Source organism: Chenopodium album, chromosome 10 (genome assembly GCF_948465745.1).
Source record: "Chenopodium album chromosome 10, dcCheAlbu1.1, whole genome shotgun sequence".
NCBI lineage: Eukaryota > Viridiplantae > Streptophyta > Magnoliopsida > Caryophyllales > Amaranthaceae > Chenopodium > Chenopodium album.
In genome coordinates this window covers 33,158,265-33,182,567 of record NC_137843.1, presented here as the reverse complement: position 1 = coordinate 33,182,567, position 24,303 = coordinate 33,158,265, and the positions used below count along the sequence as shown (strand labels likewise).

Genomic DNA, 24,303 nt, shown 5'->3' with positions numbered 1-24,303 from the left:
ATGCTAAACAGGAACCTAAAGCAACCTTTACTATAGAGGCACAGTTCATAGCATGTTTGAAGAATCTAATCATGCATTATAGTTGCAGAAAGTTGCCATTATGAATTGTAGATGGTATTGAAAGACCTCTACAGAAATTAAGCGACAACATACATACAGTGCTACTGTTTAATAACAACAAGCGCTCATCAAAGACAAACATATTGAAATTAAGTTCCATGTTAAAGAAAAGAGTTTAGAGAAGAAAAGGTGTCTATGGAACATATGCGAACAAACTCTATGGTTGTGGATTCCCTGAAAAAGAGATTAACACCAAAGGTCTTTTGTGAGCGTATTGCTGATATGGGTGTAATGTTAGGTCTATTGGAAACTTGGTGTTTAGATAACTCATGCCATAGACACGATTATTGTCTTTGGGTAATAGTTTTCTCAATTAAAAAAGTTTGAGTTTATGGTTCACTCTAGTCTATTTTGCTATGATCTCCCAAAAAAAAAAAAATTGGACTAGTTGGAAATTGGCAAGTTAAGATCACTTTAAATGAAATTTCCATTCAGAAAAACTGGAACCTGATTCAATCAGACAACTGTGATGCGGTAAACAGCTTCTTTAATGGAGTTCATCTTTTGGAAGGAGAAGAGTAGAACGTTCATCACTTTTAATTCTAAGAAACGCAATGCCAGTAAAGTGAAGCAGTTCCGACCTATTGAATTGTGCAATACAGTTTAAAAAGAAATTTAAGATCCTTGTTCACAGAATGATGCTAATCATTAGGGAGATTGTAAGAAAATTTCAAAATGCTTTTGTCCAGCAGGGTAGACTCATGGCTGAAAACTACTCGTTAGCTTATGAACTGGTGGACTGGATTAGACCAGGGTATAAAAATGCGGCCGCATTGTAACGTATCGGCCGAGATGATGCGGTTTTGAATTTTACCAAACCGAGATTATCTGATGTGTAGCGCCTTGTTAAAATACAGCGCATTTATGAGCGATTCGGCCAGTACATTCCTGATGCGGCCGAGTTTTAGCGTTTTTCCCTTTATTTTTCTTTTTTGCAGTGGCTGGTATCTTCAAATGTGAGGTGCGAAGTGGAAGATGAGTGTTTCAAATTTCAAAGTTTCTCTCTCCTCTAGCTGACAGCAACTACTTTTCTTTTCCTTTATTTTTTTATATCTCCTCACAGTCACATGCACTTGACTACCTTGAAATTGTTGACAGCTGGTTACAATTGTTGACCAGTAAAATTTAAATTCTCTAGACACGTAGCAACTAGAGAAACTTTTTACTTTTTCATGGATTTATTTTTTGGGCTTTAGAAATCAGTAAGAGCACTCACATCAATGAGCAAAAAAAATTTGTTCATTCTCTCTCTAGCCACTTTCTCTCTCTTCCCACCTTAATTTGCTCATGAGCATTTTTTATGAGCATATTTTATCCCACTAGTGATAAAAAAAAAAATGCTCATCATTCTCTCTCCTACTTTTTCACATACCTCAACATTTCTCTCTCTTACACATCACCATATTATTTATTAAATATGTTTTGGTTAATGAAGTTTAGTGCTACTAATTACAATTATACTATTATTTAACTTAATACAATTATTAAATATTAATTAATAATATAGAAATTTTTAACGCCGAAAAATCATTATTGTACGACTACATTACATTACATAAGCTAAATTTGTAGCGTACGATTACATTTAATACATACTACAAACCAAGATAATTAATGAAATTAGATTATTAACGTACGATTACATTAGACTATATTAAAATGTTATTATACGACAATTGAACTTTTTACTCATTAATAGAACCGTATTTTTGCCAAATGTGTTCCACTAAATCTGCTTTTAATTGAACATGAGTGTCTCTATCACATACGGACATTCTTCTCGAAATCAACGTTAAGCAGTTGGCCAACATTGAACTCAAAAGGCTCGTTGTTGTTAACTATAGCACTTGTAGTTGGTCTTGTAATTTGTGGACAATCTTGTTCATCGTACCTTCTTGAAACTTCGGCCCAAGTATAGTTGTGTCGTTCATCTTCGACAATCATGTTGTGCATAATGATACAAGCTTTCATTATGTCACACAAAATGTCTTCGTTAAACACAAGGGAGGGTTGTCGTAGAATGGCAAACCTAGCCTATAAAACCCCAAAAGCTCGTTCAACGTCCTTTATCAGCAAATAATTTATCCTTCTGAAGTTGAGGAAATGTTATACCTTGAATAAAAGTAGCCCATTTTGGGTAAATGTCGTCAACTAAGTAATAACCCAACTTGTATTCATCGTCGTTCACGGAAAAATGAATTGGGGTGCCCGGCCATGAAGAACATCATCAAATACCGGAGAACGGTAAAGGACATTAAGATCATTACAAGATCCAGGAATTCCAAAGAATGCATGCCAAATCCATAAATCTTGATCTGCAACGACTTCCAAAATGAGGGTTGCATTTTTATTCCGGCCTGCATATTGCGCTTTCCAAGCCATAGGACAATTCTTCCACTCCTAATGCATGCAGTCAATGCTACCTATCATACCGGGAAAACCTCGCATTTCATTTTGATTCAAGATTCTCCTTAAATCTTCGACTGTGGGACTTTTGAGATATTCAGCTTCAAAATGTGTAATAACCCCTTGACAAAAATGTTGCAATGCCTTCCGGGAGGTTGTTTCGCCATGCACAGAATTTCATCCACAGCATCCGGAGAGGTACCGTACGCCAACATTCTAATCGCAATGGTACATTTCTACAACGGTGATAACCCAAGCCTTCTAGCTGCATTCCTACGCTGCTGGAAGAATTGATCCCCCTCGACCACCTTGTTCATAATCCTACAAAACAAAGGTCGTTGCATTCGAAACCTACGCCGAAATTGTTTGTCGCTATAAACTGAATTACTCACAAAGTAATCTTTAAATAACTGTACATGCCCCTTTTCCCTATCTCTTCTATTTGTATCCCCTCTACGCTCCGGATCACATTCAACTTTAAATACGAGTTGGGCTTGTGTTTGGTTATACAACAAAGTTGGTAGATGGGTTGTGACAAATTCGTCAACTAAATGATCAAATTCTACGTATTGATCAGAATCAGATGAGCCGGAGGTTAAGCTAATGGAAAACATTGTGTTTGTGTGATACTTATGATATTTTTGATAATTTTGAGCAGTTGGATTATATTGTGTTTGTGTAGATGGTTTCAGTAGTATTTATAAGCATGAACGCTCAATGGGAGGTCAAAAATATGAATGACAATTCGATGAGTGATTAAAGAAACTTTTTGACAAAAAAGAAAAATGACTTTTCAAAATACAACAAGACAATTGACATGAATGACACATGACTACTCAAAATACAGTAAGACAAGGGACATAAATGAGACATGACCACTTTTGTCAAGTTTCACATAAATAGGACATGACTATTCAATGCATGTTAATACAAACCAGTGATTATGACTAGTCTTTGCTTACAACAATTCAACTTCATCACATAAATTAGAAAAATCTAACCTCACAATACAACTAATTAAAAAAAAACTTCACACCACTAAAATACAACCTAAATTTTAGTTAATACTTAAATATAGAATTATATCATAACACTTAAAAACATACAATCATTTTCTATCGTAAACTAGTTGAAGTAACTCTTCCTTGTGGGCCTCTTCAGCCGGAGTGAGTGGTGTTGTCCTTCCTAAAAGAGATTGCAACATATCAAAATTCATCTTCTTCTTTGCTAAACCAACTTGTTTTTGCTTCCTGTTTTCCTTTTCTCTATCAAGTTCCAACCGTTGTTGTCTTAAATGTGCCTCAGTACACGCCTTTATCTATTCACTGATGCTCAAAATTGCACTATCGGAAGCAACTGCTTTGCCCTTACGCTTAGCCTTCGTTTTTTTGACACCGTGAGGTCGTGGTAGACCTCCGGACATAAATCCATCAATACGGAATTCATTATCGCTCTCCGCCCTAGACCTCTTCCCACTTCCACTACTATCTTCCTCATCATTGGCACCACAACCCTTTCGTTCCTCCTTTGACAGACCCCATCTTAGTTTTGTCCTCCACTTCGGGTCTTTATTAATCATTTCCACTCCATAGGGAAATGCAAAATTATGTTGTGGATTAGAGGAGATATAAAACAATTTGGATGCATTTTTAATTCAATCAGCTTCGTTGTAACCACTTCCACTTCCAGGAAGTTTGCCAGCATCCTCATAGCAACTAGTCCACATTCTTCTCCAATGTGTCTCCAAATTCTTCATAGGTCTTGGCGGGAGTATATGCGGTTTCTCCGCTTCAACTTTACAGTAAGCTACATGAACTTTTCGCCAAAGTTCGGATGCCTTTTGGTTCGTACCACGAAGCGCATCATCACTTATTTCTAGGTATAACCTAATTAGAGCTTCATCCACAGCAACCGACCAAATGCGACTCGCTTTAGGTATAACCAAATGCGACTCGCTTTAGGTATAACCAAATGCGACTCGCTTTAGCGACTGGTTGGTTGATCGGAATCCTTGGAGGTGGTGGAGGGATTTTGGTGTCTCCAGAACAACTTCTTCTTGGCTCACGTCATACTAAGAGTTGCTCCCTACAGTAATGGGAGGAGTTTGTTGCTCAATATAAGTGTTTCCATTAGGAATTTGTGGAGGCGTTTGTTGATGATCAGAATTTTGCGAAGACAGGTTTCCTAATCTTTTTAGGAATAGTTGAAAATTGGGACTAATGATGAAATCATCACCTAAATCAGAAAAATGTTGAGCAAGTTGATAGTAATTAGGGTTGTTGGGATCTATTAAATTGTATGATAAAATAACAACAATAATAAATACTTAAAAAGCACCAATATTATAATTAAAATATTGTTAATAATGTTTTAAAAAATATTAAAGTACTAAAAAATAAATTTTCTAAACACAAAAAAATAACCTTTTTGAACTTAATATTAGAAAATATAATTTAAATCTTACTAGAATTGGGTGTAAAAATAATATAGAGAATTTTTGTGATTTTTGAAGCTATACCAAATTATGTCAAAACGGATCTCTATTTATAGAGAAAAAAAAATTGTGTTGGGTTGACACACGCCCCTCTCGGCTGCCTTTAATTTTTTTTTTTTTTTGCTTCTCACCCATCAAAACGACGCGTTTTGATGTTGGGGTGTTGAGTGCACTTCCCAAAGCGCGTCGTTTTGGGGTGTGGGAAGCAAAAAAATGGCGTCATTTTGGATGAGTAGTGGGGCCCACGCTTTAACAGTTCACAATTAATTTTGCTCATCCTATGAGCATTTTCTAAGTTGCTCATGAGCATTTTCCACTTTGCTCATTGATGTAGTAACTTTTTACCCATTTTTGCTCATTAATTTTGCTCATGAGCAAAAAAATGCTCACTGATGTGGAGCTCTAAGCTGTTTGGAGATTTGGTCTATCTAACAATAAGAATAATAATAATTATTATAATTGACTATTAAAGATGTTTAAAAATATATTATTTTCAAAATTTATGAGTAAGATTGTGAAAAAACTATCAAAACTACAAAATTAAATTTGGTCACAACATCCGCAACCCGTTCCGCGACAACCACATCATTTTTGTTACCGCGACACACGATCTTTACCGATATCGCGACCAAAACCGCATTTTCGAACCATGGATTAGACATGAAAAAAACATCGGAAATGATTTTGCGGCTGTGACTTTGTAAGAAGGGACTTTTTTTAGAGAAAGTCAAACAGAGAATGAACTTCCCAAAAAGTGGGTCAACAGGCTAATGCAAAGTGTACACAAATTCCTATTCAATACAATTCTGGTGAATGGAGAATCAACATGGCTAATTCAATAGCAAGTGGGTCTTAGACAAGGGTACCCATTATCACCATACGTCTTCCTTGTTTACATGGAAGCCCTATCAAGTGAGCCTTAGACATGGAGAGCCTAGAATCAATATCTGATCAAAGCTTCTGGCAATACTTCATCACGCATTAACAAAAGCTGCAGCTCTCTTGGATAGGAAGTTAAAACGGGCTCTAAGAATGCAATATCGCCATGTTGGCCATCCGAAATCCTAATTTCGTGGAGCGGAAATTAAGAACCTAGAGATACATATCAATCATGTATGACTCTAATAAGTAATAACCTTAAGTATTTTTATTGTCAAGTTCCTAGAACGATTGTGGCTAAAGATCATAACCTAACAACATCTACTTGGAGAAAGGCCTAGTTTTCTTCTTTCTTTACAAAATGGAAAAATACATAAATAAATAAAAATAAAATTTAGACAAAGCTTGAAGTAGATCTAGAATTATCCAGCATAATTGAAATGAGTATTCCTATTTTTATCTACCCAATCTACTTTATCTAATTTATTATACACACCTTTTACCATCTTACTCGTTCCCCTTACCCCGTAATCTGTTCTTTACACACACCCACCTATGCTCTCTTCATATTAGAGGGGCACCAAATATTCCCCGTAATTTGTTCTTTACACACACCCACCTATGCTCTCTTCATATTAGAGGGACACCAAATATTCACAGACATGCCATATATTGCTCCTAGGTTATAGTTCTCGGCATCAAACAGACACATACACCACACATAAATGGATTGAAACAAAATATTGTCATACTTTAAAAAGAGTAATTAATTAAAAAAATAATCTAATTCACTCAAATTGAGTAAAAGGATAGGCATGGAGTAAACAAATACCTACGTGCGCTCTTGAGCCTTATATCTGGCATGAAAATCAGAGGGAACACTACGTACATCAATAACTATTATGTCACCTTCTTTCTGCCACACATAGTAGAATGTAATCAGTGCTATTGAACGAGCATAAAAGCAAGAGGCAAGAAGAAAAAATGTTGAATATAAATAAATGATAGTAGGTGGCTAATATAATAGCTGTTAGGAAAAAAAATAAAAAAATTCACCTTATGAAAAACAAAGCAAGTGATCTATTGAATATTTGTTAGACTATTCCTCTTTGCATCATCGTGTATATCATTTAAGGTGACAATATTAGTGACACTCATCAGAATTCACAACACACAACATCTAAGAAACTTATCACCTCTCTCAGACTCTAGACTCTAGACTCTCTCTGCCTCTAAATTAACCAATTGAAATGAAATATCAACAATCAGATACCATGGATTACCAAAAAAAAAAAATTTGTATTTTCAGGGTGAAGTGAGAACACTAATACACGCTTTTAGCACAATCATTAGGAAACATAATTTCTTTTTTATATATTATACAAGTAGATTAAATGTTGACCATTTGTATTTTAGATTGCCTAATCAATATTACAAAACTATGTTGATTCATTATATTCAAATATACTTAAAATTGTGTAAGAGTAGAAAAATTCATAATATCAATAATCAATTGAATACAAATGGTCTAAAACTATCCTACTCGTGTAGATTACAGAAAATCCAAAGGGTGAAGTAAGAGCAGTAACATAAGCATTCAACAGAATCATTCGGATGCACCATTCCTAATTTATAAGATTGTCAAAAGACCTGTATGAGACTCAATAATCAGTTAATCAACCATTTTCCTCACTAAACAATTGACAAAAAAATATATATATCTTGGAAGCAAAAGAAAATACAAAAAAAAAAAAAAAAAAAAAAAAAAAAAAAAAAAAAAAAAACTAACACTTTGTTTAGATAAGAGGGAATGGATAGGATTTTCCATTCCTCGTTAGTAGACACCAGCCCTCTAAAATTGAAGGGATTAGGAGGAAAAACACCCCCCTCCCCTTCCCCTTCCTCCTCTTTCCCTCTCCTTTCTAACCCTTTTATCTAGCTATCCAAACAAAGTGAAAAGGATAAGATACAAAATTCAATTTCAATTTCAATTTCCCTCCTTTCAAAAAGTGGTTCTATACCTAGATAACAAAGCGAACCAATTCCAAAATAAAAACTCTGTGTCATGGACAAATTTTGGTCTCATATGATCCCTTGTCTGATCAAATGTTCGTTAAAAGCCTTGGATTCAGTTAGGCAATATGAAATATATTACTTTATATTATCGATTCACTGTTATCTATGAAAAAAATATTATTCTGTTAGAAAAAGTTTTATTTGTGTGAAATACTGAAATTGTCAAGAAAAGAAGTTTATATTTTATTATGAGTGTGTCATGAACTTATCTTGTATGAGGATGTATTGTCTTGATTGAAATAATTTGAATCAAGTTGAACCATACAGGGCCTAAAGTGTCTGTTGCCTTATTATACTTATTGGCGTTGTTTCAGGTATCATAATCCACACAATGCCCACAAGAGCTTGCAGACATTTGTAAGCTAGAGGGAAAGTTTATCCATTTAACATCTCATTCAAAAGCTGGAAGAAGATGAAGGGCAAGAGGGCTTATCGTGTGTTGACCACAAGACATGAACAGTCCTTTGTACAGTAAAATACAATGGTAATAATAAATATATATACTTTGTATAAAACTAATGTACAAACCACAAATTTCTTTATAATAAAAAAGTCTGAACAGCATGAAGTTACCTGTAAAAAATGGTTCACAGCTCTTCTAACAACAGAAGGTTCGTGCGGTTGCAACTATATAAAGAAACAACAAAGAATTTGCATATCAATCAGAAAAGGATTTATAATAGATTTGAAACACAGTTAACTGGTTAAAACAAAAGGTCAAGAGAAAGAGATGAATGGGAGGGGAGGGGAGGGAATGCCTCATGCCAACAAGGGGAAAATAAGACAACAAAAGATGCACAGAACCAAACAGAACAGGTTAAAACCTCTTGTATCCTATCATTTCATTCTACAAAATAATACTCTCATTTTTCTCTCTTCCTCCAAACTCAAACTCAACTTCAATGGCTGCCTTCTCTCTCTTCTCTTTTCTTCCTCCTTAAACTCTCAAATTTAACAGAACCCTATCCATGTTGTTGAATATAATAAATGCCAAACCTTAAACTATATGATTCCTTTGACCATGTTATACCAGCTGTTGAAGGAATAATAAAATACTTACAACCTATCAAACAGGGGTCAACATCCTATATAGTATCAAGTTGCTGAGAATAAAGAGCTACTGATTTAATAATTTACCCAATGTATAACAAAACAAATAAAACAAATAAAACAAAAAAACATGGGGATTCTGAACTACATCCGAGGCTTTATATAAAAAAAAAATAAAAAAAAAAAAAAAAAAAAAAAAACAGCCCCAACATCTGAAATCTTAATTTAGTGGAGCAAACCTTTAATGTTTACCAATTGAACCTTAGTCCATAGATATGATCATTTACTAAATCATCTTCACAAGAGTCAAGACCATTCCAGACAGCAACTTTCAGGCCTATTTCCTAGTTCTGACATGGATTTGATGTTTGCAACTGGATCTGGTCATGTTGGCACACCTCATACGAGGACGAGCATCATAGAAATAAGGAAATACTCCTCTCGTCCCAAAAGAACGTTTTTTATTTCTATTGGGAACAAAAATTTAGGAGAAAATTAGGTCTTTTTTTTATAAAAAAAGTGAATCAATAAAAAGATTGTTTGCAAACAGATTGTAGCCACCAAGACAGGATCTTAAGGAACAAAAATCTCAGAATAATTAGCTATGACATATGGTTGTGAAGATCCTCTGCAAGTAGTTTTAGAAGATTGCTTGCCATGCTATAGCTAACTAATAGGTATAACAGAAACCGATTACTCAAACAAGATTTTTCTGTTTAAGTTCACTCTGACACCAAAAGAAGCAATACTGCATAGATATAGAATCTTTTCAGTTCGTGTTCTCACACTGAAAGTACAACCAAAGGCAAACAGTAATCTAGCAATATCAGGAAGCAGTCATAACCCGTTACCAGCAATAACATTATTTCCTAAAATTTACAGATTTTTCACCAAATGCCCCTGAGTTATTTTTTTATTCACCATATATCCATGAAAATTCTCAAATTCACTATATACACTTGAGTTTCACAAAAATGTCACCAAATGCCCTTAATGACTAACGACAGTTAATTCCATTTGTCATTAGGGTTAATTATGACACGTGGCAGTATGTTGGTTATTGTTTAAATTAATCAATTAGTTCTTGTAAAAAAATGTTTAAAATTTTTTAAAAAAGAATAAAACACCACCACTAACCCCCCACTAGCCAGCCACCTTAGCTACCACCGCCCCACAACCGCCACCCAACCACCTACTGTCGCCGGCGCCTAGACCCCCTCCTCACCGCGCCGGGCGGTGCCATTCCTCTCAACCCAGAACCAATGCCCGCCCATTTCCTTGAACCACCATATCCCCTCCCTTTTCTTAAACCGTAAAAACCCCTCCCAACCTTTCCACCAGAACGTCAGGCAACCACCACAATACCCCTTCACCAGCAGTCCAGGTACCCTCCCACGTCGCCGCTGCCACTTAAGCCAAAAACCACCACCCCAAAACCCTAAAACCCCAAATTTGAAACCCTTAAAATCAAAATCTAGGGTTTCGAATTTAGGTTTTTTTTTAATTTTGGGCTTTCGAGTGGTGGTTCAAGGGTGGAGATAGTGGTGGTTCAGGGGTAGGGATAGCGGGGGGAGCGGCGGTTTTGGCTCGCCGGCACGGGGATGGAAGTTTAGACGCCGGCGGTGGGGAGGGGAGGGGAGGGGTTTTGAGGGAGAGAGGTTTAGGATTAGGGAGTGGGTGGTTCAAGGGATGCAAAGAGGCACCGGCAGGAGGAGTGTCGGGTTCAGGCTAGCGCTGTCGCGGGGATTTAGGCGACATCCGCGCCGACGGGGCGTGGCGGACTGGTGGGGACAAGGTGGTGGCGGTGCTCGGCTGTGGTGGGTGGGGTTTTTTTTATTTTATTTATTTTTGATAATTAATAAAATAATTATATTAAAATTTAATGAATATAAATGTTAGGCAATCACAGGTTGCCACGTGGCAAATTTACCCTTTAATGACTAACGGAGTTAACGTCAATTAGTCATTTGGGCATTTTGTGACATTTTTGTGTAACTCAAGTGTATATGGTGAATTTGAAATTTTTCATGGGTATATGGTGAATAAAAAAATAACTCAAGGGCATTTGGTGAAATAACCTAAAATTTATAAATTCAATTAACTACTCAATGTCATTATAGAATAATTAATTTCAAAGTCACTATCTTCCCCATCCACATGCCTTAGGGAAATAAAAGGTTGGTGGTGGAAACTGCAGGTTCCATAACAGTTTCTGCAACTTAAGCATGTCAAACTTCCCATTCTTAATATACATCTACATATTTAAGGAGATTTAAGGAACTATCATGAGTTACATAAAGAAATAACCACAAAAAAAATGATATGGGGTCGGCTAAAATGAATTATCATAAGGAACTAACCACAAAAAAAAATATAGTAAGAAAAAACGAAGGCCACGTAAAATTTAAACCCAAAAGTTAATCATAAAAATAAAATTGAGAAAGTTTAATGAACAAGTAGTTAGGGGGGATAAAAGAGAGGAAAATCAAGCAAATAAAAACACATTACAAGTTTGGGAAGACTTTACATAGATAAATATATAGAGAGAAATATGTACGAAATAAATCGACAAGTCGGTATTACCACTTCACCTGGCTTCCTCTTACTAGTGCGTTCAACATCTACATGACATACATTTGACAAGGCATGAACTCCAGCATCCTGCATAACGGGAACATAATTATAAATTCCCCTTTTACTTTGACTTATTCCTTAAGTTTTTTATGTGGAATAAGCAAATGAAGGCATAAAATCTACAATACTATCCACCAAATTATCCTTCTTCACAATATAAGAAGATAATTATCATAAGCATAGATAAACAAATAATTATTCAAGATGTTATTTTACATAATTAGCTGCTATACCCTGCTGATATCTTTGCAGGACCATAAACTGCAAATTGTGAATGCACACTGAATCTTGAATAATTAACATAAATTTCAGTGGTGAGAAAGAGTTTTTGCATAGCACTTGATAAAAAGAGTCTTTGTACAGTGTTGATTTGAGATAACAGATAATTACTTATAGGCCTTATATGATAGCTTCCACTTCTAATCTTCCCCAACTTATAGGCCTTCACTCTAGATTGTTTCAACTACAGCTAAAAAGGAGGGCTTGAAGTTCCCACTTTATTAGGTTGACTAAATTAGCCTTGACTCAAAAAAATAATAAAATAAAAAATAAAATAAAAAAAATCTTTATATAAAATTAATAATCATAACTCAAGAAGAAATAGTTATAACAAATCTATACTTATATATTAAAAAGCATTCCTAATAATGTGTGTCACGTGTCATTCGTTTCAAACACTATAAACATGTCACATCACCTGGACAAGTATAACATGTATTAGATGTAATAACCAACCAAAAAATGCTTATACTAAGGCTTGAACATAAGACCAACAAGTGTTACATTACAAGTATACCATCTTAGCTATTCATTACTATGATTTCATACCAAACAAAAGTATAGTTAACTCAGATATGATGAGTGCCTAACTGCCTAATTGTACTATTTTGTTTCCTTTATGAAATGATCATAGTAATGTAGCACCTTTAACTTTGGAAAATTGTAGTTTTATTTTATTCAATGAAATATAGGAAGTAATAATTTTATTTTTCGGTTAAATTATCAATAGTTGTTGAATATCTTTATATCATAACATACTATTGAACATGGTTCTCCTAATAATATAGAACAAAATTGCTCAAAAAGATACCCCGAATAAGTCAATTTAAAATCTTTTTTCAAGATAAGAAACTTTCAAGATAATTTTCAGAACACTAAGGAAAAATTAAAAGTCAAACACGATTTCAAACTAAACAAGTACAAAATATTAACCCGAGGCGTTGCCTAGGCCACACACACTAGTCATAAATTTAAAAGAGGGTTAAGGAGAAATCAACCTATATGGACCTTAATTCTTGAGGCAACATTTGTAAGCTTAACTGCAACAAATCAAGACAGACCACCTACACTTATTACCTATGCCATTACAAGATTGTGGACTACAATGTAAAAGGGAAATGTAGCTAGTGAGAATGGCATTCAGGGAAAAAAATAAAATAAAAAGTGTAATCTGGTATCTTGGGAAAGATGTAGTCTCTCAAAGCTACTACCTTGTATTGTGTTTTGCTATATCTAGACATAAAGTCCCAATCTTTCTTTAAGAACTTCTAGTGCATTCCTGTTATTTTTGCTGTGAGGTTAGAGTGTATTGCAATTCAAGTCATCAGGGAGATGCGCTTACAATGAGGAGAATATGGAGGCGGAAGTTGTGGCTATGGAGAGAGATGCACTGTGATGGTTCCAACAAGAGCACTGCCGGCAACCCATGAAAGATTGGGCTGATCTAAGGGTGCATCCTTCGTCAATTCAGACCAAAAAGCTCTGGCAATCTTCATGAACAGTGGCTAGCCACCACCCAGGTGCTCGAAGAGTAGCCAGAAGTTTATTTTGCTTACAGCACCACTACATGATGTGCCGGAATGTGTTATGATGGAGCACATGCGCAGTTTATAAAAGGCTTGAAAGAGGAGATAAAGGCAGAGATCCAGATTCTTAAAACATACAACCTGGAGCAATCCAAGGACTTAGCTAGTAGGGTTGAGGAAAGAATGGGATTGGTGGACTGTAGAATGGAGTAATCAAAGCAGTCAAATCTAACTGGACTATGGGCCATTCTAAATCCTTCAGGCAGGCTGCCAAGCTGCCAGTTTACACTTGCAGAGCTCAATCCAACCCAAGTTCTGGAAATGTGGGAACTGAATTCCCAACAAATCCCAAGCCTCTATAAACCATAATTCCAAAGTTTCTACACTTTCTAGTTTCTACTCAGAAGAGAGGAGAAACAAAGAGACTAGCATAGCATGTGCTACAGGAAAAGAGGACAAAGGGCTATGCTCACGATGTCACTGAGAGATAGGTAATTAGACATGTATGTAATTAGGAGTTGAGTGTGCTTCTGGCTGAGAATCCCAAAACCTGGGAAAAATGGCTACTTAATATGAGCAAAGTACTCCTGCAATACCTCGCCCCATATACCTCAACTAAGGGCCTGTTCATATTTACTGACTGAGCTTAACTGATTAGAGCTGAATTGGGAACTGAACTAAATAAAGCTGAAATGAATATTATATGAGAGAAGGAAATTAGGAGCTGAACTGAACTAAAATTAAGCTGAAGTGAACAGGCCCTAAACATACACCTTTCAAGGTTGTGCGCATGAGGGACCAACTGAAACTAATTAAACCAAGAAAGGGCATACTCCAGTTTATACTTTAGAGGAGAGGTCGTAGGTGAGTGATTACATACTAGATGAGCTCCACATCACCCCTAAGATAGCATAGTTTCTCTCTTTTGTCTGACTTAGAAGGCACATAACTCCAACGTATCTAGTCAGTTGATTTTGAAAGAGCCATTTTTAGGCTTAAACAGCAACACCTGACGGACCGACACAAATTTAAGCTTATAACCATCTGTAGATTTATTTGATGTTGCTGTCAGCCCAAAATGAACAAATCATGATTGAATAAAATATTGTGTTAATCAACTCGTCAAGCATAAAGCAAGATGAGGTAAACGCTATTATTATAGCTGAAGTTTGGTACATGCATTTTAGCTCATTCTTCACTTCATTTAGCTTAGCGGTTAAGCTTAAAAGTGTGTCACATATAATTTGTCACATTTCATATTAAAGGAGAAGAAGGCGATAAAACGTTAACATACCGTTCTACTAGAGCCAAAGATTGAAACTGGTTGCCCCACAAATTTCTGAAAAGCATTCTGCACAAACCACAAAAAAAATATATAAAAAAGTTTCATCAACCAAACATTAACTATAAATGTTGCTGCTTGTGAGCAAATTAAGAAAATTGTGAATACAAACCTTGAATTCACAAAAAAGCAAACCATCAACCACTTAAGAATCATTGCAACTACGTTGTTGCCTCTATAGAAAATACAAGATAAATATCTTTGGCCCTTTGGGTAGCCGGTACTAAATTGAGGTAATGGAGTTAAATTTTAAGTGTAATTTAGTATGGAAAACAGCCAATAATCTCCATAAGAACACGTCCACAAATCCTCATCCCCCAAATGTATTGTTCATGTTTTTCCATTCCCACTTGGAAGATGGTATTAAGTGGGAATGAAATTTCATGATTTAAAATAGACAATTTTGATGTCATCTTGAATGATCATGGGAATGAACATTGATTTTCTTTTCAAATTTACATACAAATTCATTTTCTATATTATGAACAGTTACCAAATGGGCTATTATAATACAAAAAAGCAAAAATCCCTTATTAAAAAAATTAAGAAAAATCCCAACATAAACCTTGAATTTGCAAATAAGATATATTTACATCAACCATTTATGGATAAATACAACCATTGTGTTGCATAAAATTTAATAAGATTGTAGATTAGCCTCAAATTCAAATTCATAGATAAGCGAAAATATTATCAACCACTTATGAGTATTCCCTATTGGCAATGACTTTGTTGCCTCATTAACAAATACGAAGTATATGATTAATCTCATATACAAAGTAATTAATACTTCCTTTGTTATCTTATACTTGCAACACACCTTTTTAGCATGTTGTTTGAAGAAAAGATTAGAAAAGGTAAACAAACGTATAAAATTATATTATAATAAAACTTAAATTGTAACAAGTTAACACTTTTTTCCTATCAGTGATAAGATTTTTTGAGTAAATTTGTCCAGTTTCCTAGTCTAATACTACCTCCGTTTTTTATTTGTTGACACGTTTTGACTTTAACACTATTTACACACTCTTTTTTTATCGTGTTTTGTGCTTTATATGTAATGAAAAATATAGTCACGTGGGATCTTATTAGATTCATCACAATATATATTTTCAAAATATCAACTTTTCATAATTTTTGCTTGTCGGTAGTTAAAGATATTAATGGTTGAATATATGCAATTGCAAATGTAACTAAAGAAACGTGTCAACTAAATAGAAACGGAGGAAGTATTTTTTTAAATGTGTGTCACACTGGTGGTACAAATCAAATACCAACGGAGGAATATCAAATTCAAGTTCACATAATGGCAACCTTTGTTGCCTACTTGCCTCATTAGCAAATTTATAAAGGGCATATGCTTAACATCACAATCAAATTCTCAATACAACAAAAATCCCATCAATCATTATAATTTCACAAAATTAAAAATAAAAATAAAAATAAAAAAAGTGTGAAATGAGGAAGGAGAGAAAGACACCTGAAGAACACCAACAGCAGTTCTCTGATCGCGTTGTTGCTGAGAGCCGGAAAAATGGGTGCCAATATATTCAAAAGCAACAAGATAACGCTGTAATCCAGGTTTTGGTGGCTTCATGCTTTCAACTTGTTGTTCTTCTTCTTCGATCCTAGGGACTTTGGGCGGCCGTTGAGGTTGGTCGCCGTTATCCGACGACGTTGATTCTCCCTGGATAGCACCACAGTCGACAGAGCTCATCGTTCTGCTGCCTATAGCCTCTGGAAACGCTCACTCATACTAGTATCGTTCAAGGGTTTGGGTTTTGCCGTACTTTCAAAATTTCATGTTTAAAAAAGTATTTTTTCTCTTTGTTTTGAATAAACTAATTGTATCAATGTGCAATTAGCCCGTCTTGTGTATGATCACATCTAGCTACTTGTAAAACAAAAAATTAACCCTGTAACATCTACAAAGTAACTCTTGTAATATTGGGTGAGTAACTCTTGTAACATTGACGAAATAACTCTTATAACATGAACCGAATAACCCCTATAAAACTGACGAAGTAGCCCTCATGTTGGCTTGCCACACATATAAGAATTTGTGTTGCACCATAGCCCAATTTTATGATTATTGTCTCCGTTTTGTATGAAATTTATATGGTATCGTACATTTGGCGCATGGTGCACTTGCAAAGAACATTACATATATGTATAAAGAACACGGGCAAAAAAAAAAAAAGAACACTTGTTAGAGTAAAAATACCCTAGACATGTGGGTCAATCAGGTCGTGACACGTGTCAACCTTGGAAGCACCCAAAATGAGCCAACCAGGATAAGACACGTGTCATATCCATCATCATTAGGAAAATGGCGGCCTTCATGGTCTCTAATCCCGAGATGCCATAAAAACAACGGCTATTTCACCAAATGCCACTGAGTAATATAAAAACTCACCAAATGCCATCGGACTTTTCAGAATTCACCAAATGTCACCCCAGTTTTTTAAAAATTCACCGAGTGTCATTAATGACCAACGGCCGTTAACTCCGTTAGTCATTAGGGGTTAATCATGACACACGTCATGATATAATTGGTCAATTTATCTTAATATATCATAATTTAAAAAAAAAAACAAAAAAAAAATAACGAAAAAAAAAAAAAAAAACCAAAATTTCTCAGCCACCTACCCACCACCGCCAAACCCTAGGCCCTCCCCTTATCTTGCCGAAAAACGGCCGGTCACCACCTTAACCACCAACAATCGGCTGGGCGGCCCTTAAGCGCCCCACCTGACCCACCGCCGACCCCCAAAACCTCCTACACAAACTGCCCCGGCCCCATAAACCACCATTATCGAAATCAGTCCCTTACCTCCATCACCAAAATCAGCAAAATCAATCACCCTCCCTTTACCTCCGTCCCCAAAATCGTCCCTCCTTCCTTTCCCCACCCTCGATCGGTCGTTTCGACGGTGGGAGAAGGGAGGAAGGGCGTTTTATTGGTGGTTTTTGGGGTCGGGGCGACTGTGTGGGTGGTGTTTGGGGTTAAGGCGGGCAGCGTGGGTGGTTTTGGGGGTCAACGGTAGGTCAGGTGGGCACTAAAGGGCCGGCCGACCGATTTTTGGTGGATAAGGTGGTGGCCGGCCGTTTTCCGGCGAGATTAGGGTGGGGCTAGGGTTTGGCGGTGGTAGGGGTGGCTGGGGAAATTTTGGGGTTTTTTTATTTTTTATTTTTTTTTTTTTGTTATTTTAATTTTTTGTTATTTTTTTAAAAAATTATAATGAATTAAGATAAATTGACCATTTATATCATGACATGTGTTATGATTAACCCCTAATGACTAACGGAGTTAACGGTCGTTGGTTATTAATGGCACTCGGTGAATTTTTAAAAAACTGGATGACATTTGATGAATTCTGAAAAGTCCGATGGCATTTGGTGAATTTTTAAATTACTCAGTGGCATTTGGTGAAATAGCCGTAAAAACAACATAGCCAAATTACCTTGATTAAATGACCTAAGGTAAGGGCACACACTCCCATGCTCTATAAAGAGGGACATTTATTACCTTGGTATGGACACTTATGAATTATTACACTATTCACTCACAACAGTGAAATCTCCTAGATCTTATAATCCGAGAAGATCAACTTTATTTTTCATATTTTACTCAATTTCGACAGTTACTAACTTGATCGTCGGAGGCGAAACTCTAAACAAACGAAGCCTCCATTTGTTGCGGATACAAGCGCCTGAAGATCCAGTCTTAGAGTTGTAACTCTCCCGAAGGACACATTAGGAAACCACAAAACATTTGGCGCCATTTGTGGGGAGAGTATATTTAAGATGGCTTCGGAAGAAATTGTACCATGTCCGAATGGAGCAAAAGTTCATTCACCGCGATATTGAGTAGGAATCAAAGGTTAAAGTACATACGGCCGAAGATGGTTCCCTTATTACTAACACTAGTAGAAAAATGTATTTTGGCACCGGTTCAAAACCCCATAAGACACCGGTTTTGAACCGTTGAGTATTTGTGGGATGCCATTTCATCCAAAAAATTCCATCGGTTCAAAACCGGTGGCAATTTCTTAATTTGGCACTGGTTAACCGGTGCTAATATTTATTTTAGGCACCACCTTACCACATTTTTTTAAGGGGTTATTAGCACCGGTTCCTGTTTAGAACCGGTGCCCTTAATGGCCAATAATTTTTTTTTTTTTTTTTTTTTTGCATTTTTTTCACTTAAATTGATATATGAACACTAACATATATATAAACTTACATATTTTCATAAAAAAATGCTATAATATTACAATTTTTGTCCAAAAAAATAAAATAAAATACAAGGTTATAAACAAAAAGCATGCAATATGCAGCTGTACAGTAGCAGAACAGGAGCACGGAATCAGTAACACGGCAACACAGAAGCAACAGCAACACGGCAACAGTGTGATTGTGTAGGTTCCATGAGAGTCCAAATAAAACAGAAATGGCCTCACTACCCAGCTTACAAATTGGCTGACATTTTTCACCTGTAAGTTTGTTAATCTCAAATACAAAACTTCAAAAAAGTACAACAATGACAACCCAATGAAATGAGATTGATGACTTTCTCTTTTATTTTTCTTCCTGGTCTCTTTAGTTGTGGTGAGAAGGGAGGAGGGGTGTTACACAATCAAACTCTGAGATAAATAAACAATTGCTAAACCTGACCAATTGAAGTGCAAATTTAATAACAAAGACAATACCTTTTCAATAGGGTAAACAGTTTTGGAACAAGTTGTACATTTTTCTTGAGTCCCTGAAAACATGCTCGCGGCTTTGCTTGGTGACTTTGTCTGAGACCAGATGGCATTATTGGATATCAGAGAAACAACTAGGTAGCCCATTTTTATCAAAGAACCATGATAATGGAGAATAATTTTACCAGCTCAAGCTTTATATCAGGTGACTTTCCAGCTAGTAGTCTTGTAGGCGTTGTTGAAATAACATACCCATATCAATTAAATAGTACAAGAAAATACTCCATTATTCAGTTAAATGGTCAAAACTATATAGATCTTAATATCAGGTTTAAGGAATTAAAAAAAATCATACGAGACTGAAAGTTCTTGTTAAAGTTCCCTGACTCCTTCAACAATTGCTCAAAGTGAGGCTTGCAGTATAAAACACCCTCCATTGAAGAAAAACTGTGCAGCTGCAAGCAATATGGAAGATACATTAGCCTTCATTACTAACCACCTCAACCATATACTGTTGTACAAACCAACCATATACTGTTGTACAAACCCAAATAAAAGAAGACTAATTACATGATACACGGACAACAACGCTAAAATCTTCACTTTCCATTTGTTAATATAGTACACGACTCTTTCATCTATAGTTCTATACCAAGACATTAACTGTATACATAAACATACACATATAAAGACTTGTCGAATAACAAGCTAAACAGCCAAACAAAAATGGCTAAGATTCACATCAATGAAATTTATTAATGTTAAAAGTCATAATACAACAACATTTATTCTTCTTCTAAGGTTTAATAGAATATCCTGATCCTTGACTCCTTCATCTACTTTCTCCTACATAATTCGTACAAAAGTGTGCGTGTCAGATCGTTCTATTCTAAAAAGACATTTGAGATACTAAATTGAGTCATGTGAGCTACATTACAGACCACATTCAAATAGCTCAATAACAAGTCACCAAACCAATCTACACAGAAGCAAATTATACTTCTCTTTTGATCCAAAGAAGGCACAATTACACAAAAAGATCAATTGAACATCCTTGCTAGCTGACATCCATATGACAAAAAACCCTTATAAAATGACATAAATAAATCGGATAAAAATAATTGATCAACAAAATCAAATTATTCACATGCACAACAAGACGAACAACTTTAAATTTTTTAACCCAGAAAAGCTTAATTGTCATGGGCAAAAACTTCCAACTTCCCACATTGTCAATTACAATACAATATTGGAAAATTGCAACAAAAAATAAGTCTTAATACCATAAATAAATAAATAAATAATAATAATAATAATAATAAAGTGATACTCGTAGAGTCGTAAGTTATCAAAGGTCAAAAACAAATTAGACAGTTCAATCAAGAGGTTTTCGATGAACTTATAATAATATGGGGACCAAATAATTGATGATTTAGACAATAAATTTTAATTAGAAGGCTAAAATTATATAGATAGCCTGATGAAAAAGTTCCCCTGATGTAATTCATATTCTCGCTTCAACTTGAATAAAAGCCTTGATCCTTATATGTTTGAAAAGATCTAGGAATATAATGCATAAACAGTTTTCTACTTTTCCTCCAATGCTTCTTTATTCTTTCAATTTTTCAATTTTATTTTACAAAAGTAGAATATTCAATCATTTTATTGAATCTAAGTACTATGCCAACATTCTAAATTGAATTTTACCACAATTCGACCAATAACAAGCATGCAAACAATCATGAATCATCAATTCATCATATCGTTATTTCACAATTACCTGAAAATCTAAATTAAGGATCCCTGAACCAAAAGCATAAATCATACTGAATTTTCAAATTCAACCCACTACCATACACTTAACATTAATTAAAAACAATCAAAGTCATATTGAAAATTAAACAAATTACGGAGTAATTCCAAATCAAGTAGCCAAACCATGAAAATTGATAACATAGATCAAATTACAAATTCAAAATCAATCCCTTGTTATACCCTTAAAATTAAATCAAATACTCAAATCATGAACCCAATTCAATAAAATTAGCTAAAAATTCAGAAATAAAATTAATTCACCATATATACATCTATAAATCATATAAGCCAATTCAAATCTTAAAAATTCCTCGATTAAACCCTAAACAGAAACAAATCCATAATTTTAAAGCAACCCAGATTTAAAATCAAATCTTAAAAAAAAAAAAAAACCCAAATTACAAAACCCTAAAAATCAATTTCATACCTGCAGCTGCTTTTGAGGGAAAACTTGAATTCCATGGACCCAATTCTTATGAATCCTAAGATCTGAAGCATCAAATTCTATCCATCAGGAGGATTCGAGAAGAAAAATCTAAAAATCCAACCACAGATCGCTACCACCGTCACCAATCATCGCCTTTGAGACAGGGGATTCGAGAAGAATGAGGAATTGAAAGAAAATAAATAGAGAGATGGCGTGGGCTGGCGGTGGAAGGTGTAGTGGTGGAAGTGCTGGCGGTGGAAAACTCGATAAAGAGAGAAGAGTTAGAGAGAGAAAGAGATAGAGGGGCGAGAACAAGAGAGAGAAATCAGAGTGAACGAGGGTTTATTTGTTTTTTAATTATAAAAGGGTTTATTTGTTCTTAAAAAAACCCAGCGGTTTGAACCGGTGCCCTTTAAGTAATTTGGCACCGGTTTGGTTTGAACCGGTGCCAATTCTCTTTTCTCCAATCCTGCCCATTTTTTCCCCACCGATTTTTTAAAATCGGTGGCCATTACTCGGTGCCCAATTATAATTTTCTACTATTGTAAACGCATCCGCTTCAAGGATAAAAAGGAGCGAAATGCTAAGAAGTCTGGTGCGAGCAAGTCAACTGGCAAGCCTCGTGGTGAAAAGCCAACTGCTCACATCACCCGTTCTAAATTTTTGAAGTTCTTAACTGACTTCAAAGGAGAGATGAAAAATTTCATCAAAAGTCAGGCGGTTGCCCAAGCATGTGTCAGTCGGCCAAGAGGCCTTCTCACTTTGAGAAGGCCAAGACCGTCAAGGATAGGTAACCTACTTCTTATCCCAAGTAGAAGGACGGGGTCAGACCCTTCATTTAGTGGACAAAGATACGTCTCCCTAAAACGTCAAAAAGGAAGCCCAGGAAAAACCAACAATTGTCCGACAAAGATACCATTCATCATTGTGAACCGGATGGCAGCAAGAAGACTTACACTAATGCTTAACAGATAATCGAGCACAGGAAAAACCAACAATTGTCCGACAAAGCTTTACGCCGACTATGCCGGGCACCATCAAGAATACCTCGTTATGGTATTCCCACTCGGAGCAGGAGCACCTGTCAAGCGGCTCGCCCGTTCGGACAGGTCCTCATGTGATCAGCTCGGGGTCGTATGTGCCCCATCAATCATACGATCCGTATGCTCAACCACTCCAGCAACCTGCCCTCTACGGGGGTCAGGCAGCATATCAAGTCCAACCCTTGGACTGGCAGCTCCGTTTGCTGAAGCTTGGGAAACAAAAGCAAAAAATATACATCAAGAGTACAGACGACATATAATGACTTCCAAAGTTCCAGAGTTGCACGCAATTACATTCAAGGCGCGAATATAATGACTTCCAGTAGAGTTCCAGACAACCGTTTTTGCTTGTTCATTTAGTTTACAATACACATTCAAAACCAAATGACCAGTATAATGACTTCTAGAGTTCTAGAGTTGTGCACAGATACTGGTCACTTAAAAGACTAGTATCCGGATTTTGATCCATTTTGAATTTTTCTAACGGTTCTGTGCGTTGTTAAATGTAATAACGAGCGAATTTTCATAATCTTTTTATTACTTTGCATATTTGACAAGGGAATAAATACGTCATCAAATGCCTATCCCTAGATCAAATAAAATTTACACAACCTAGACAAACCTAATATGAATATAAGGCAAGTAAGGGGTCGAACCACAGGGAGGAGCTAAACACCGCGATCACTATTAATCAATTAAGCTATCTTGGGACGAAAAACGAAATTATCTAAGAGATTAAAGCTAAGAGTGAAATGAACTAGAGACAATATAATTAAAAACAACACCAAGGGAAATGGGTAGATGTAGGCTTTACTTAAACATGCAATAACATGGAAACAACTTAATCATGAACTAAACAACATGCTTGAATATCGATATAAGGGATCCAATTTAGCCTCCTGTCGGGATCAATTGGCTTCTCCTAACATAGCCTCAATGTTGTCACATTAGAACCATACATTGGGAGGTGCAATCAAGTAACAATCGATACAAATGAACTTAGCTAAGTAAACTATCGCTTCATTTTGCATAAATTCACCTTCAATCAACTAACAACATGCACTTTGCAAGAAGATCGAAGAACATCAAGCAAGTAAAGACTTTAATCACAATTTACTTGAATTCCAAACCAAAACCATGAACAAATTCCAACTACATCATTTTCACACCCTTGGCTAAAGAACTACTCACTATCCATAGCAATTAACAAGTCAATCATGAAATTAACAAGCAAAGGAATGATTAATGAGTAATTAACAAGGCAAAAGCAATCTAAAACAAAATCAAATAGCAAAATAAAGAGAAAAGAGTAAGAAAATGCTCATTCATTGAATTTGAAGTTCTACAAAGAGGTTGATTAAGCTTCTTCTTCAAAATCCAAGCTCACCAATAGAGGAATCCACACTTTCTCTCTCTTAAATGCCAAAACTAAGGATGTTTCTCTCTCTAGATTAAGCTAAAAATCAGAAAATTAAGCTAAGCTAATCTAATTACATTAAAAGGAGA

At 35.6% G+C, this 24,303-nt stretch overlaps 1 protein-coding gene and 1 long non-coding RNA gene across 2 annotated transcripts in view; both read right to left on the bottom strand.

Moving 5' to 3' along the window:
* The window catches only part of LOC145563890 (uncharacterized), a 30,239-nt gene extending 13,536 nt beyond the window's left edge, over positions 1–16,703 (bottom strand). The window contains exons 1-5 of the mRNA XM_081624289.1: positions 16,287–16,703; positions 14,759–14,815; positions 11,609–11,686; positions 8,549–8,602; positions 6,736–6,815 (exon numbers count right to left, since the gene is read on the bottom strand). Of these exons, the coding sequence (XP_081480415.1) occupies positions 6,736–6,815; positions 8,549–8,602; positions 11,609–11,686; positions 14,759–14,815; positions 16,287–16,523 (506 nt within the window). The 5' untranslated portion in view covers positions 16,524–16,703. The remainder of the gene's footprint in view (positions 1–6,735; positions 6,816–8,548; positions 8,603–11,608; positions 11,687–14,758; positions 14,816–16,286) is intronic.
* A 2,336-nt stretch (positions 16,704–19,039) lies between these two features.
* Positions 19,040–22,087, bottom strand: LOC145563889 (uncharacterized). The gene is made up of 5 exons (XR_014094660.1): positions 21,755–22,087; positions 19,868–19,967; positions 19,698–19,737; positions 19,519–19,608; positions 19,040–19,302 (listed from the first exon to the last, which is right to left on the bottom strand). It is a non-coding gene; the product is annotated as an uncharacterized LOC145563889 (long non-coding RNA).
* Positions 22,088–24,303: the final 2,216 nt, after the last annotated feature.